Raw genomic sequence first — 13925 nt, 5'->3', positions numbered from 1 at the left:
AAACACCTCTTTCCTATAATGAACTTGTTGAGTACGCTCGTACTCATCCCACTCTTAAATCCCCTGCTTAGATATGGAGGCATCGAATGAGGATCTACAGTGCAACTCGAAGACCGAGGAGTCAACAACTACTTCAAGAGACAGGACCCTGTCAGAGGAGTCAGATACCACTTCCAACAAGGAGAAAACCTAGTTTAGCCATAGAAGGGAACTAGCTTCCTAAACCTAGCTCCTATTTAGCTAGAATCTATTCTTAGCCTCTGTAGTTAGTGAAATACTCTACAAATAGAGTTCATGATTAGACTAGACTACGAGTCGTTCTTCTGGAGTTTATTTGCAGTTTTACCTCATTGTAAAGTAGGAGGCTATGATAATCTTATGTAACAAAGTCAATGTTGTAATTCTATAGACATGCCTTGGACCCGCATATGTTTCTGTTGTACCACTCTGAGCGATATAATACCCGTGGAACTGTGTTTCATTGGTGTTATATCAGACTTGCATACTACACCATGCAGTGGTATGCCGGGTCACCACACCACACGTCCCGCAGCCACCGCATGCCGCCGGCCTATATAAAGGGGGCACGCGTTCTTCTTCCTCATCCATTCCTCCAAAGAAACCCTAGCTAGCCGCCACAAAGCTCGACCGTAGCGCCGCCTAGGTGTTCCTGCGACGCAGCCAAGCCCGCGAGGAAGTCCATGGCCGGTCCTGGTGGCCGGCGAGGCGGCATCTACTTTGCGCTTGAACTTCCTTCTTTGTTTGGTCTTCCACCCGGCGAGTAGAAACCATTCCTCCCTTGCCTTTCTCATTTCCTGCACACCTTTAAGCTATACAAACAACGAGATTATTCCACCAAAGCTATGTTTTTAGAAGGTATCGAGTTTTTCAATCAGGAGATGCTAGGTTCGAACCCAAATAAATGGTACTAAAAGTTGAAACAAGATATTCGACCGACAGGTTTCTCTTACCCACTGCCCGAGGCCGCGGCCCTGGGCGCCCCCGTGGCCGGGGCAGGGGCCACCGTGGTGGAGCAGCTACGGCCCCACGCTCGCCGTCGCCTGCGCCCTCCCCGTCCTCGCAGGAGGAGCGCTGCTTCGAGTTCCTCCTCCGCATCGACGACGACCCACTCGCCATCAAGCGGCTACCGGACAAGTTCGCCGAGTTCGTCGACGGCGTCGAGCCGGCGCACTTGCAGCTACGGGAGGCCAGCTGCAACTTCTCTCGCCGCTGGACCGTGGAGGTCCCGTTCGACGGGCATGGCAAGATGTACCCGCACACGGGGTGGGACAAGTTCGCCGTGACCTCGACCTCGAGCCCGCCGCCACTCACCTTCTCTACGAGGGGACGACGAGATGATCGTTAAGGTGTTCGACGACACGGCTGCGCCGCAGCACTACCACAGCGACGACTCCGGCTCCGACACCGATAGTTAGAATGTTGAGTGTTCTTTCTTTGCAGCGAATCTGGCTACGGGCCAGACGAAGCCAGTAGTCGAGGTTTCTGGATGTTCGCTTCATCGGTAGAACCAACAAGGGCACCATCTCCCCCCGCTGAATTTTCCAGTTTGGGTGACTGGGTGCCCTTGAATGTTCTTTCTTGACAGCGAACATACGGAAATCAACAGAACTGGCTTCTATTTTTTTAAATTTTATATTTGTGTCAACCATGGTTCAAACTATGTGTTAGTTTGTGTAAACCATGTTCCAAACTATGTGTTAGTTTGTGTAAAATCATGTTTCAAAATGTTTATTTGAAACTATGTTTAAATGGAGAAGAGGGAAAAAAGGAAAAAAAAATTAAATGCGTCACCCCGCTGGAGCAGACCCCAGACGCAAACGGACGCGCGGACAAAAGTGATCATTTTTGCGTCCGCAACGTGACACAAACGGACGCTCGCGGATATTAAAATGGGTCGCGCCGCTGGAGATGCCCTCAAGGTCCTAGAAATGGCCATCTTGGAAAGGTTTTCTACCGAGTTTTCAGCAACGACTACACGAGTCACTTCCACTTGATACTTGCCACTCACTTTCAATTTCAGCCTTTCAGGTGCTGTCCAGTCGCGACTCGCCAAGCAGCCTCAACATTACCCGCCAAAAAAATTCACCGGAGGCAGCAGCAGGCAGCGGGCCCACCACGTCATACTCTGGCACGCACAGAGCCCGTGTACGCCCCGTGTGGTCACGTAGCGCCTAGGCCTGCGCGACCCAATTGGCCGCTAGCTCACTGCACAGTCTAACGGCCAGCGTCGTTCTCGAAGACCCACACAGTATTCCGACTGACGGTTGGGCCCCAGCTTTGCTGCGCAGACTTGTCAGTGAGTGTTGGGAAGGTGGGTATGAGGCAGAGGACGTCGAATAGGTTGCCGAGTGTGCAGAGACATTGCAGCGAAGAACAGCTGCTTTCCTTATTTAATTCCGGTGGGGAAAAGGATCTGCATATATGCCCCCCAAAAGTTGGATTATTCCGTTTCGGTTTCTCACGAGCTTTTCCGTGGGAATACATGAGCCCCTCAAGCTCTAGGAATATTGTGTAATTAACCTACCTTGCTTAATTCAAGTTTTTCGAAGAAAATAAGATTTTCTGATGGCTTGCTTTGTTGGTAAAAAGTTCAATAGCATAACTGGCATTCCTAGAAAAATAAAAGGGGCATTTATTTTCATGTGGTAGAGTGAACATTAACATTTTGGTGTATTTATCTCGCTAGAGTTGTATGCATGTTAAGAGTGGAGAAGTCAGAAGATAAAAGAAAGGTAATATAATTGAAAGGTAGTGCTTGTGATAATTTTTTTACTAGGTAGGAATAATCGCAAACACGTATTGTTTATACACTTTTACATGCTTGCTCGCCATTGTCATTAGATCATCCACAATGCGTAGCCAAAAGTGGTTCCAAATTTGGCTTTTAGCTTTTGGAACTAGTTCCCTACCTTGTGGAGGTAGTTCCAAATCATAGAAAAGAGGAAACCAGAGCAATTAGCTGCTCTGATGCCATGTTGATGGAATAAAGAATAGAGTTTCACCGCGGAGGAAAATAAATAGATGGGTGAGGAGAGAGAGAGAGAGATGTTGAGAGAGGAAAAGCTATTTTATACTAGTTATGTTAGTATCAGGACCCACGGTACAAACAATTTAGAACCAACTACAGTGTGAAGGTATTGCCATATTACACTCCGTAGCTAGATTCTAGTTTATCTCAGATTTGGCGATCTATACATTATGGATGCCCTTAGCGACAAAAGATCATGCTACAGAAGAGGTTATGACTACATCCACCATGCTCTTTGCTGCTGTCACATGAAATGAGCCAATTGATGTTGCTACATTTTGATGTACTATAATGTTTTTTGCAGCAAAAATCAACACCAAAATCTTAGATACTCCAAATTTTCCAAAGCCCATATCAGGAAAATACACAACATGTGAGGCCTTCCCATGGAAAACTCTCAAAGAAAGAATTTTGTTTTGGTTATATCACCCTTGTGTAAACCTAAAATTACAACCAATCCCTGATCCCTGCCGTCTTCTTCACCAGGCCGTTGCTAGCCTAGTCGCACACTACTCCCCTGCCTCCACTACCAAGTTCCAGCCCCTCTCCCACTCCAAACCCTAACCGCACTCCCCCGCAATTCGCTCCAACCCCAAGATCCGCTCCCCCGCATGCCGTGCCTGCCCCGGAGGCGCGGCCGGCCGAGCTGAGTGACTCGCGCTCTCCTCCGGCGCCAGCGCCACCATGGGCTGCGTGTGCGGCCGCCCCGCGGCCATAGACGACGAGACGCCTCCGCCGCCGCCGGCCAAGTTCCCGGCGGCGGGAGTGCCCGTAGTGAGGCGGGACGAGGAGGCGCGGAAGCAGGCGAGGGCGCGGGACGAGGCGCTCGAGCGGAGGCGGGCGGCCGCGACGGCCATGGCCACGTGCCAGGTCAGGAGCCCGGTGCCGCGGGCCGTGGAGGGGGAGCAGGTGGCGGCCGGCTGGCCGCCCTGGCTCGTCGCCGTCGCCGCCGAGGCCGTGCGCGGCTGGGTGCCGCGCCGCGCCGAGTCCTTCGAGAAGCTCGACAAGGTCACGCACGCTCTCTTGGTTTCTTGCCTTCTTGCTTCACTTTTTTTGCTCGTACTAGCTCTGGTCTCTGCTGCTTCGGCACATCGGAGCAGTAAAAAAAAGTACTACTCCTACTAGTAAAATTGCGCTGTAATTGTCGTTCCACTTACTTTATTCTCTCTCCCGCGCTAGTGGAAGCTTGGGAACGAAAGGGAATTGCTTCTGCAATGGGGGGAATTTACCTTTCTAGTGGTACAATACAATTGATAGCTGGGGACGACTGGTACCAGTACCATTAAATTCTGCTATGAGTGGGCTTTTATGTTGGATGCGAAAATGCGGTGGCCTTTTCTTTCTTCTGGACTTTTCTTGTTAATTTCAGTGGACCTTGGGAGCCTGGAAATGTTGGACATTATTAATACCCAGGGCAAACACTGCCATTAATGGTGCAAACATCCTTCTACTAGGGCGCTTGTTTTCATCTTCCTTCCGATCCAGAAGAATCTTTAGCTACCCCTTCCATCCAGACAAGCCCTTACTGTACTAGACACACGTACGAAGTGCAAAATAAATAAAAAATAGGCAACGAATATTCTTCTAATCATGGAACTGGTCTTTTCAAGGTGTACTGAATTTTATTAGATGTTAGATTAAATTGGAGTTATTCTGTTCACCATGCTGTGTGATTCATTGGTCAGTACTGTGAGCTTGGAAAGGTCAGTAACAGACTAACGTGTACTATTTAGTTGAAAGCATCGTCTTTTCTTTTTGTGGGACTCACATTTTATGCTGTAACCTGTGTACACTGATCCTGCTGAAGCTATTTTTCAGTCTTAACATGTAAATACCAACTGGATTAAGTTCGATTTTAATGCAATATTGTGTTAAATCACTGCTATTTTGTATACAGATTGGTCAGGGAACTTACAGCAATGTATACAGAGCTCGCGATCTTGAAAGGCAGAAGATCGTTGCTCTAAAGAAAGTGCGATTTGATAATTTGGAGCCTGAGAGTGTGAAATTTATGGCGAGGGAAATTCTCATTTTGCGACGGCTTGATCATCCAAATATTATTAAGCTGGAGGGGCTAGTAACTTCAAGGATGTCTTGTAGCTTATATCTTGTTTTTGAGTACATGGAGCATGACCTAGCTGGCCTAGCTTCTTTTCCTGGACTAAAATTGACTGAGCCTCAGGTACATAATTACAGTATTCAGATGCAGTGTTGCTTAGTGCATTTCTCATTCAATATTCCTGAAAAAATCATTTCATGTTATGCAATAATTAATAACATCTTAGTGTCGATGAAAGGAAATACTACCCCCGTTCCGAAATGTAGGCCTTTTTAGAAAGATAATGTAAGCCTTTTTAGAAAGCTAAAATATCTTTCTAAAAGGCTTACATTTTGGAACGGACGTGATAGTACATAGCATCCATACGCTATATTGGTTTCAAAAGAGAGTCACAAGTAGCATTTTTTACTTCAAATATAGTTAGAAGTTAAAAACATTTGTGTAATATAAGCATCGTTTGTTTGCAGGTTAAATGTTACATGCAACAGCTACTCCGTGGCCTTGAGCATTGTCACAGTCGTCACATTCTGCACCGCGACATTAAGGGTTCTAATCTCTTGATTGACAACCGAGGCATATTGAAGATAGCCGATTTTGGCTTAGCAAGTTTCTTTGATCCCGAACAAAGGCACCCTTTGACTAGTCGCGTGGTCACACTTTGGTATAGACCACCAGAACTTTTGCTTGGTGCGACGAATTATGGCGTCGCTGTAGATCTCTGGAGTACTGGCTGCATTCTTGCTGAGTTATATGCTGGCAAGCCTATCATGCCTGGTAGAACAGAGGTATGCAATGAAGCTCCTTTTGGTACTCAAAGCAAATCAGATTAGTAAATGTTTATCAATTTGATCATAAAACTAAATTGTGCATACTATTCTTTCTTTAGGTTGAGCAGTTGCATAAAATATTTAAACTCTGTGGTTCACCATCAGAGGACTATTGGAGGAAGTCTAGACTTCCCCATGCGACAATATTTAAGCCACAACATCCCTATGCAAGACGAGTTACAGACACATTTAAAGATTTTCCTTCACCTGCTCGGGCATTGGTAGATGTTCTTCTTTCAGTAGACCCAGCAGATCGAGGAACAGCATCTTCTGCGCTGCAAAGCGAGGTATTAAAATTCCTCCCGACTTTTCCAGCGCCAGAAGACAATTTTGTTTGGTTATTTTGATCATCTGCATATTTATTTGATCAATTACACTTTGTCATTTCAGTTCCCAATTTATTTTTTCTCATCATGTTATAGTGGTTAAAGTGTTAACGTAGCAAACTGAAACATTTCCACCTTACTTTTCATCAATTTTTAATTTCTTGAACTCTAGATCAACTTCATTCTGATTGGGACTTTAAGCATTTTGTAAAAGGACATCTAGTTTGTATTGTCTATGACATCAATGATGAATTCCTCCTAGTTAGCTTGTATTGTCTATGAAGTCACCATCCCCTAGTTAGATTTTATTCTCTGTGACAGCAATGAAGAATTGAAGAGTTCCTCCTAGTTAGCTTGTATTGTAAATGATACTATGACAGTTGCCAATTGGATAAAAAAGGGTGATATTATAAACATATAGCCAACCATTTCTGTGGTCTACTTGATGTCTGTGTCTTTGTTGGAAAATGATGTAGCTTGCAAGTTCGAGCCACCTCAAAAGTTATACACTTCAACAGCAACAATTAACTATTGAGCTGAATTTGTAAATGCTACATTATGATAGCATCCACAATTTTGTTTTGCACTTACTATTTTAGAAATTCAAGCATGTATTTATTATTATTATTATTATGGTTTTGTAGTTTTTCACAACAAAACCATATGCTTGCAATCCTTCAAGTTTGCCGAGATATCCTCCCAGCAAAGAGTATGATGCAAAACGTCGAGAGGAGGAAGGTCGAAGGTACTCTCAACAAACTTATGTTTGCGTATTAAGTTTTGACCGAGTGCTCATATGCTGCCATTCTTCATGTAGAACTTATAAGGGAAACACATTTTTGCAAAGATATAAGATTCTTTATCCACAATGTGGAAATTGCGCTAGCAGCTTCATTACTTAATCGAATGCCTAGCTTGTGGTTGTCCATAAAACCCATATATTTGCCTGGTTATGATGAACATGAGCATACAGTGATTTTCAGCTTATCTTTCCAATTTGTTGGAAGTAAATCCATTTAATGCCACCTAATGAGTCCAGAGTTCTAAATCATCAACTAAATAACTCCCTTCTCCTTCCATGCCATTAGGTTTCAAGTTTTCTTTCCTATATGTCATCACTGTGTCCATTTGGCCCCAATGGTATTCATTTCCAGATGCATGGAATACACTGGCAAAATGGTCATGTTGATGGCATAGAAGGAATTTTAAATCAGATGGCATGGAAGAACCAGGCTCTTATTTGGGGCATATCATGGAACTTACAGTTTTTATACATGTTCATTCCCATAAAATGATTATCCAGTGTAGGTACTGTATTTTCCCATGTCTGCCCAACACAGTTTCTTTGGAAATTAGATGCAAGTTAAGTGAGTACTGAGTAGTCTCAACAATGTGCATACATAAGCTAGTTGGACAGATGTCATGAAGCCTAGCGAGTGAACCATTGCCGTTATTCACCTGTTCTAAGTTTACACAGGGATATTCTTCCCCTACATGTAAAAATATATATTGTCCAGGTCGAGTTCATACATTTACATCTAAATGATCAGTTCATACTCTTTCATTGCCTATGGTTCATTGCCTGCTTTTTTTGTGGTTTGATAGTTTAATACTTCATTGAAAGGAAAAGTCGTGTCATGAATCTCTAATGCCATCATTTGTGTTTCTCTAGGCAAGGTACTGCTGGTGGGAAGCAAAATCCTGAAAGACGAACTAGAGAATCAAGAGCAGTCCCTGCACCTGATGCGAATGCAGAATTAGTATCATCGTTGCAGGTATAGCTACCACTTGACATCTTGCTGAATATGTAGTCTTGCTTATCTTTAGCTTGTTGAGGTGTGCTTGATGACTTAGAGCATCTCCACTCGTGCCCCCGACGAGGCCCCCGAGCGACGTTTTTTCCATCCGGACGGCGAAATTCGGCCCAGTCGCGCCCCCGGTTCCTCGTTTTCGTCCGGATTTGGCCCTTCATCCATCCGGCGAGCCCACGCCATCCCCGGCCCCCCGGGGCGCGCTCGGGGACTCCGGACGAAAGATTTTGGCGCGAAACGTCATGTGGACCCGCGTAGTCGGCGCCTGGAAAACCAAATCCTGTCGATTTTCCCTCCAATTTGCTTGCATATCCCCATTCCCTCCAATTTGCTTGCATATCCCCATTCTCTCCCGCCGAAATTCCCCAATCTCCTCGTCTTCCAGCTCCAGTTCCCGGCGGCGTCTTCTCGTCCACCACCACTCTCCTCCTCGTCTTCTCGTCCACCAAAATGCCGCCGAAGGCGCCGGCGAGGAAGATGCGGGCGAAGAAGACGAAGCCGCCGGCATGTCGAACGCCGAGTGGGCGGCGACGAGAACGGCGTGAGGTGGAAACAAGCGGCGTGGCGGAGAGGGTGAAAAAGCCGCCGCCAAGAGGCGGCGGCGGCGGCCCAGACGAACAAGCGAGGATGATCGGCATGGCCATGGGCGGCAGCATGTTCCCCGGCCAATGGCCGACGCAAGGTACAACCAGTTCCCCGTCGTCCTTCTCCCCTTCGCTGTACTCGCCGTCGCCGACTACCGTGTTCCAAGAGGGCGCCTACGTCCAACCGTCCAGGTCCACGCCGTCGCCGCCCGAGCTTGACGTCGGCGGCGGCGGCCAGTTCGAGGACACCTCGCCGGCCATGCGACGAGGGCCGCTCGCGTTCGGTGCGATGGCGGCGCCGAACGAAGAGGAGATCCACGAGATGATCACCTCCGGCTCCGCCGCCGCCGCCGCGAGCCCGGGGTTTTCATGGCTGCCGCCGCCGCGTGCCCGGGGTTCTTCACGCAAGAGGAGCAGAGGGCGACGGCCGGCCGTGGCGGCGCGCAACGAGCATCGGGAGGATGTTGCCGACGGAAGCCAAGCCGTCGAAGAAGAAGATGAGGAAGAAGAAGAGCCAACACAAGCCGCCGCCAACCCGTCGAAGGGGAAGAAGAAGAGGAAGAAGGACTCGCCGCCCGCCGAACCGCGTATCAAATGGACGCCGAAGGAAGAGGAGTGCCTCGCCGAAGCTTGGAAGACCGTGTCCACGAACGGCATAATCGGGGCCAATCGGTCGTTCGACACATATTGGCTTCGAGTGAAGCAGCGTACGAGGAGCGCAAACTCGTCGATCCCTACTTCAACAAGACGAACATGAACGTGTACCGGGAGACAAGGCAATGGCCACCCATTGGGGGATCATGCAGACGGCATGCGACAAATGGCACGGCATACGGGAGGAGTGCGACAAACGGCCGATCGGCGGCCACGACTTGGAGCAAAAGGTATGCTCCGTCGACCCCGCATCACCGAGGTACATCGTCGTTAGCTGACCCGTATCGCCGTGCTCTTTTTCCCACCGCGCCGAGCTTTGGACATGTACACGGACGACACCGGCTGCAGTTCAAGTTCCTCAACGTCTACGCCCGCCTCGAGAAGCTGCGAGAAGTGGAAGGAAGTCCGCACGACCCTCTCGAAGAGCAAGACCGAGCAAGACAACCCCGACGCTCCGGCGGCAAGCGCGGCGGAAGGGCGCCCGAACTCGGCCGTAAGAAGCTCAAAGAGCTCAAAAGACGGGCAATCCCGCCGACGACGGGATGCGGCGTCGATCGACAAGTGTCGGGCCGACTTGAGGTCGCACGCCGACGGGAGGAACGACAAGTTCGACGGCAGGTGGCGGGAGATGCTCGCCAACCAAGGCGTCCGGATCGCCTGTCGAAGACGACGGCGGCGGCGAAGAAGAGGAACACAGACTTGGCGTTCCTCATGGGCGGCGGCGACATGGAACTGATGGACGAGGAGACGAGGAATTGGTACCAGGGCCACCGCAGCGACATCCTCCGAGCCACTCCGGCCAGTCCTTCGTCGTCTCCGCCGGCTCCTACCTCGTCGGCCTCACCATCTACCTCGTCGACTGCGGCTGCTTCGACGTCCACTGCCGCTGCTTCATCGTCGGCCGCCGCAGCCGCTTCGGCCACGACGTGTGAGGAAACTGGTCCGTCGGACACCGCCGTGCCGGCTGGGACTGCCGACGAGCCTGTCTCCGTGTAATTTCCCTCCGATCGCCGATCTGTGGCTGATCCTTTTGCTCCTTTTGCCGATCAACTGGCCGTACTTGTAGCGCGGGACGGTGATTTGTTTGAATTTAAACTCTATCCGCCGAACTCCGGGTGGACGACTGGAAATACGGTACTCCCCACGACTTATTTTCGTCCAATCCGGCGGTTGTTTCGTCCGGATTTGGGCGTGGGGAGCGCCAACGAGTGGGGATGCTCTTACATGTTCGTCCTCCTGACCAAGCAGACCCTGTGTTAGGTTAGGAGCTTTTCTGCTGTTATTGCTGTTTGCTTCTAGCCTTTGCCTATTTTTTAATCTGATTTTTGGTCGGAGGCCACCTTTGGTGGTGTGTACTCCTGCATGTTCTTTGTCGTTTTCTTCTATACATAATGACATGTATTTAGATGTGTGCTCAAGGAGAAAAAGGTATATTTAATTTTATTATTTATCTTTGAAATATATTTCCAGTCATAATCATCAATAATGCTATATCATCTTCCTTCCATGTAAAAATAAGTTACCCTCTTTTCCTCACAGGGACATTAAGTCCTAAATATACCAATAAGCATGGCTAGTACATTTTCGTCTACATTTTTGCTATCCCCAGAAATTTAAGTTTTCAAATGCCTAAAATTGTTCTCTTTTCAATTTCAGAAAAGGCAAGCCCAAGACAATACCAAGAGCAGGAGTGAGATGTTTAATCCTTGCAAGGAAGACTCTGCATCTGGATTTCCAATGGAACCACCCAGATCAACACATGCTACTGAATCTTCTGAAAACTCCAAACGTGTGTACCCGGCGAGAACCTTTCATTCTGGGCCTTTAGTTAATCACCCATCAAAACCTGGACCAAGCAAAAATGGGGAACTTCATGTACCTGGTGTTGCAGACCTGCCAAATTTCCCTGTGGCTTTGTCAGCAGGATCAAATACACGTGCGGATGGTAGCAATGGGACAGTAGTTACTCAAGCTGAAGCATTTGCTCATGGGCGGAGGCTGTCTGAATCTATTAATGGACCCTTCAGTAGTAGCGGAAAGTACGATCAAGCATTCCACCAGAAAAACGACAAGAGTAGCAGGGTGGATGGAGCCATTGTAAGTAATTCCAAACTTGAACTGCAAAAGAGGTGGAAACCTTTCTCGTGCCATTTCATTCATGTTTGCTGCATGGGTTTCTCAAGTATCATCTGTTGCACTTCCATGACTGAAGTCCATCGTTAGTTTCGATAAACCCAAGGTCATCAGGGTATAGTTTCTGTGCAGTGCAAGTTCACAAACCATGTTTCTGTTCATGCATGTGTGAGAAATGTCATATGACTACACCTCTAGCGTGAAAAACTGATTGCTTGTCATTTGATAACAGGGCTACGGATCCAAAGGCAACAAGATCCACCATTCTGGGCCTCTGACCTCATGCCCTCCAGGCAATGTTGACGAGATGCTGAAGGAGAACGACCGCCAAATCCAAGAAGTCTTCCGGCGAACCCGGGTGGAGAAGTCCCGAGTGAGGAGGGCCCATGGGCATACCGGTGAAGGGCATCATCAGTTTGGCCTAAGAGACTTCGGTGCTGTACCGGTCTTCCCTTCCAGCCGCTCCAGCTACCGAGCGGCGCCCCAGTAAGTCCGACGTGTAGGCAGAGATTTTCCATAGCTTAGGAGCAAAATCTCTTCGGGGGAGTAGTATTGCTTCCTCCCCCCTTAGTTCCCCTGGGATACACAGCACATTCTGTACAGGAAAGACTTGGCCGTGTAATATTTGTCTGTAGGAATTACCTTCGAGAGGGAGAGAAAGCGGTTTGTTAATTGGGAGGTAATTGGAGTGTTGTGAAAAGTCTTATCATCTGGTGGGTCTCCCATGTTTTAGTTTTCTGGTTTGCTAGCGACGTTGGAGTGGAATCCACTATTCAATGTTTAAAGTGCAAGTGCCAGACTGCAACTGTGATCAACACGGGCTCAGATTGTGTAAGATAGCCTGTGGATCGCCACTGAGATTGCACAAACGGAGAGTTGCTGGTGTCTTAGGTTAAAGCAACCCTTTATTTTCTAGAGTATGTGCTTCTTCCTCCTTACTGTCCAACCTTGTCCTCAAATGAATCAATGTAATTATCCACTTTCCAGTTTTTTTGGGTGCATGGAAGATTTTAACAACATCATGTTTATTTTTCTGCAAACCTCTTCTTGAGTTTCGTGCAAAATTTTGTCCAAGAGATTTCTTCCAAGTCCAAGTATCTTGCTCAGTTTGCATAGGTCTGATGAGACGAGTGTTCCTAGCTGCAGCTGCCTTTCCTTGCACACTGGATTCGTGAGTTGATGTACCTGGATTCTGGATCTGTCTTTGGCATGCCCTGCTGCAGGTTCAATCTGGTAAGGAGGCCAGCGAAATGATCAGTCTGCTCTGCTGCCTGGACAACCCGATCTACCCTTGTGCAAAATCATCAAGCTTTTTTCTAAATATCGAGTATGATTTGATCCTACTCTTCCATGGTTATAAAAACTCCTCCTTCTCCTTTTCGCCTCCATTCTAACATTTTCCCATCGCCCCCGAATAGGTAAGAACTCGGAAAGAAAGGGATTTTTTTTTAGGATAACGCTGAGAATCCTCCGGAGGCTGGAAACAGCCGATCCAGCGTTTGACACGTGTCTATCTGGACCACCCACTAACTAAAGAAAAAGAGGAAAAACACCTCACGAACAAAAATGAAAGAGAAAGCGCATCTTCCCCGAACTCCACCCGCGCTGGCAGCAGCGCCGTCCTCCTGAACCCCACCCGCGCTGGCAGCACCGCCGGAGAAGTCTGTACCCCGCCGGCGAAATCCGTACCCTCGCCTTGGAGCTCGCTACATGTCTTGAAGCACCGCCGTCCGCGCTCCCAGCACCCAACACTTCCATAACAACATGAGCGCCCCCCGCACACACATGGTGTCGCTCATCGCCGAAGAGCAGCACCGCCTACCGCACCTTCATCGGAGAAGCCACCCATCACATCACTGTTGCTCCCTTGCAACAGTTGCGGCGGATGATTGCAGCTCCACCACACTTCCTTGGTAGCTCCACCACCCTTCATTTGCAGCACCACCGGAATCGCTTGCAGCTCCGGCGACTGCCATTTGCAGCACCACCGGAACCGCTTGCAGCTCCGGCGACGGCCATTTGAAGCACCGCCGGTCGCCGACTCGCTGTTGGTAGCAGAAGCGGCCGGCATTGGTAGCACATACAGCCAGCATTGGGAGCACCACCGATCAATGTTGGTAGCACAAGCGGTCGAGGTTGGCAGCACCGCCGGCCGCCCTTTGCTGCTCCGCCAGTCGATGTTGGTAGCACAAGCAGCCGGCATTGGCAGCACCGCTGGCCGCCCTTTGCAGCTATGGGGGCAGGGGCTTGCAGCTCTGGTGCCCGGCCTTTGCAGCAGCGCGACGAGCTGCAGCAGCGACGCCTCCGCCCGAGGGAGCAACGACGGCCGCCCATGGGAGCAGGTCCGGCCGCCCGTTAGAGCATCGATGGCCAAGCGTGGGAGCAACGCCTTCCACCAGCACAGCCGCCAGTGCCACTTGGATAATCCGGCGGCGCGCGTGGCCACTCTACAGGCCATGGCGTCCTCATCAGCGGCAGACCG

The 13925-nt window shown here is 49.0% G+C and overlaps 1 protein-coding gene across 1 annotated transcript; it reads left to right on the top strand.

The window, feature by feature from the left end:
* The first annotated feature begins 3547 nt into the window (after positions 1–3547).
* On the top strand, positions 3548–12152 carry LOC127341791 (probable serine/threonine-protein kinase At1g54610). Its single transcript, XM_051367722.2, has 8 exons — positions 3548–4057; positions 4947–5231; positions 5576–5893; positions 5995–6222; positions 6906–7006; positions 7934–8036; positions 10967–11407; positions 11676–12152. Exons 1-8 carry the CDS (start codon positions 3734–3736, stop codon positions 11931–11933), a joined length of 2058 nt encoding a protein of 685 aa, XP_051223682.1. The 5' UTR covers positions 3548–3733; the 3' UTR covers positions 11934–12152.
* Positions 12153–13925: the final 1773 nt, after the last annotated feature.

The sequence above is a fragment of the Lolium perenne genome, chromosome 3, assembly GCF_019359855.2.
Source record: "Lolium perenne isolate Kyuss_39 chromosome 3, Kyuss_2.0, whole genome shotgun sequence".
Lineage (NCBI taxonomy): Eukaryota > Viridiplantae > Streptophyta > Magnoliopsida > Poales > Poaceae > Lolium > Lolium perenne.
Note: the sequence above shows the minus strand (reverse complement) of the source record. Positions and strands in the feature narration are given on the sequence as shown.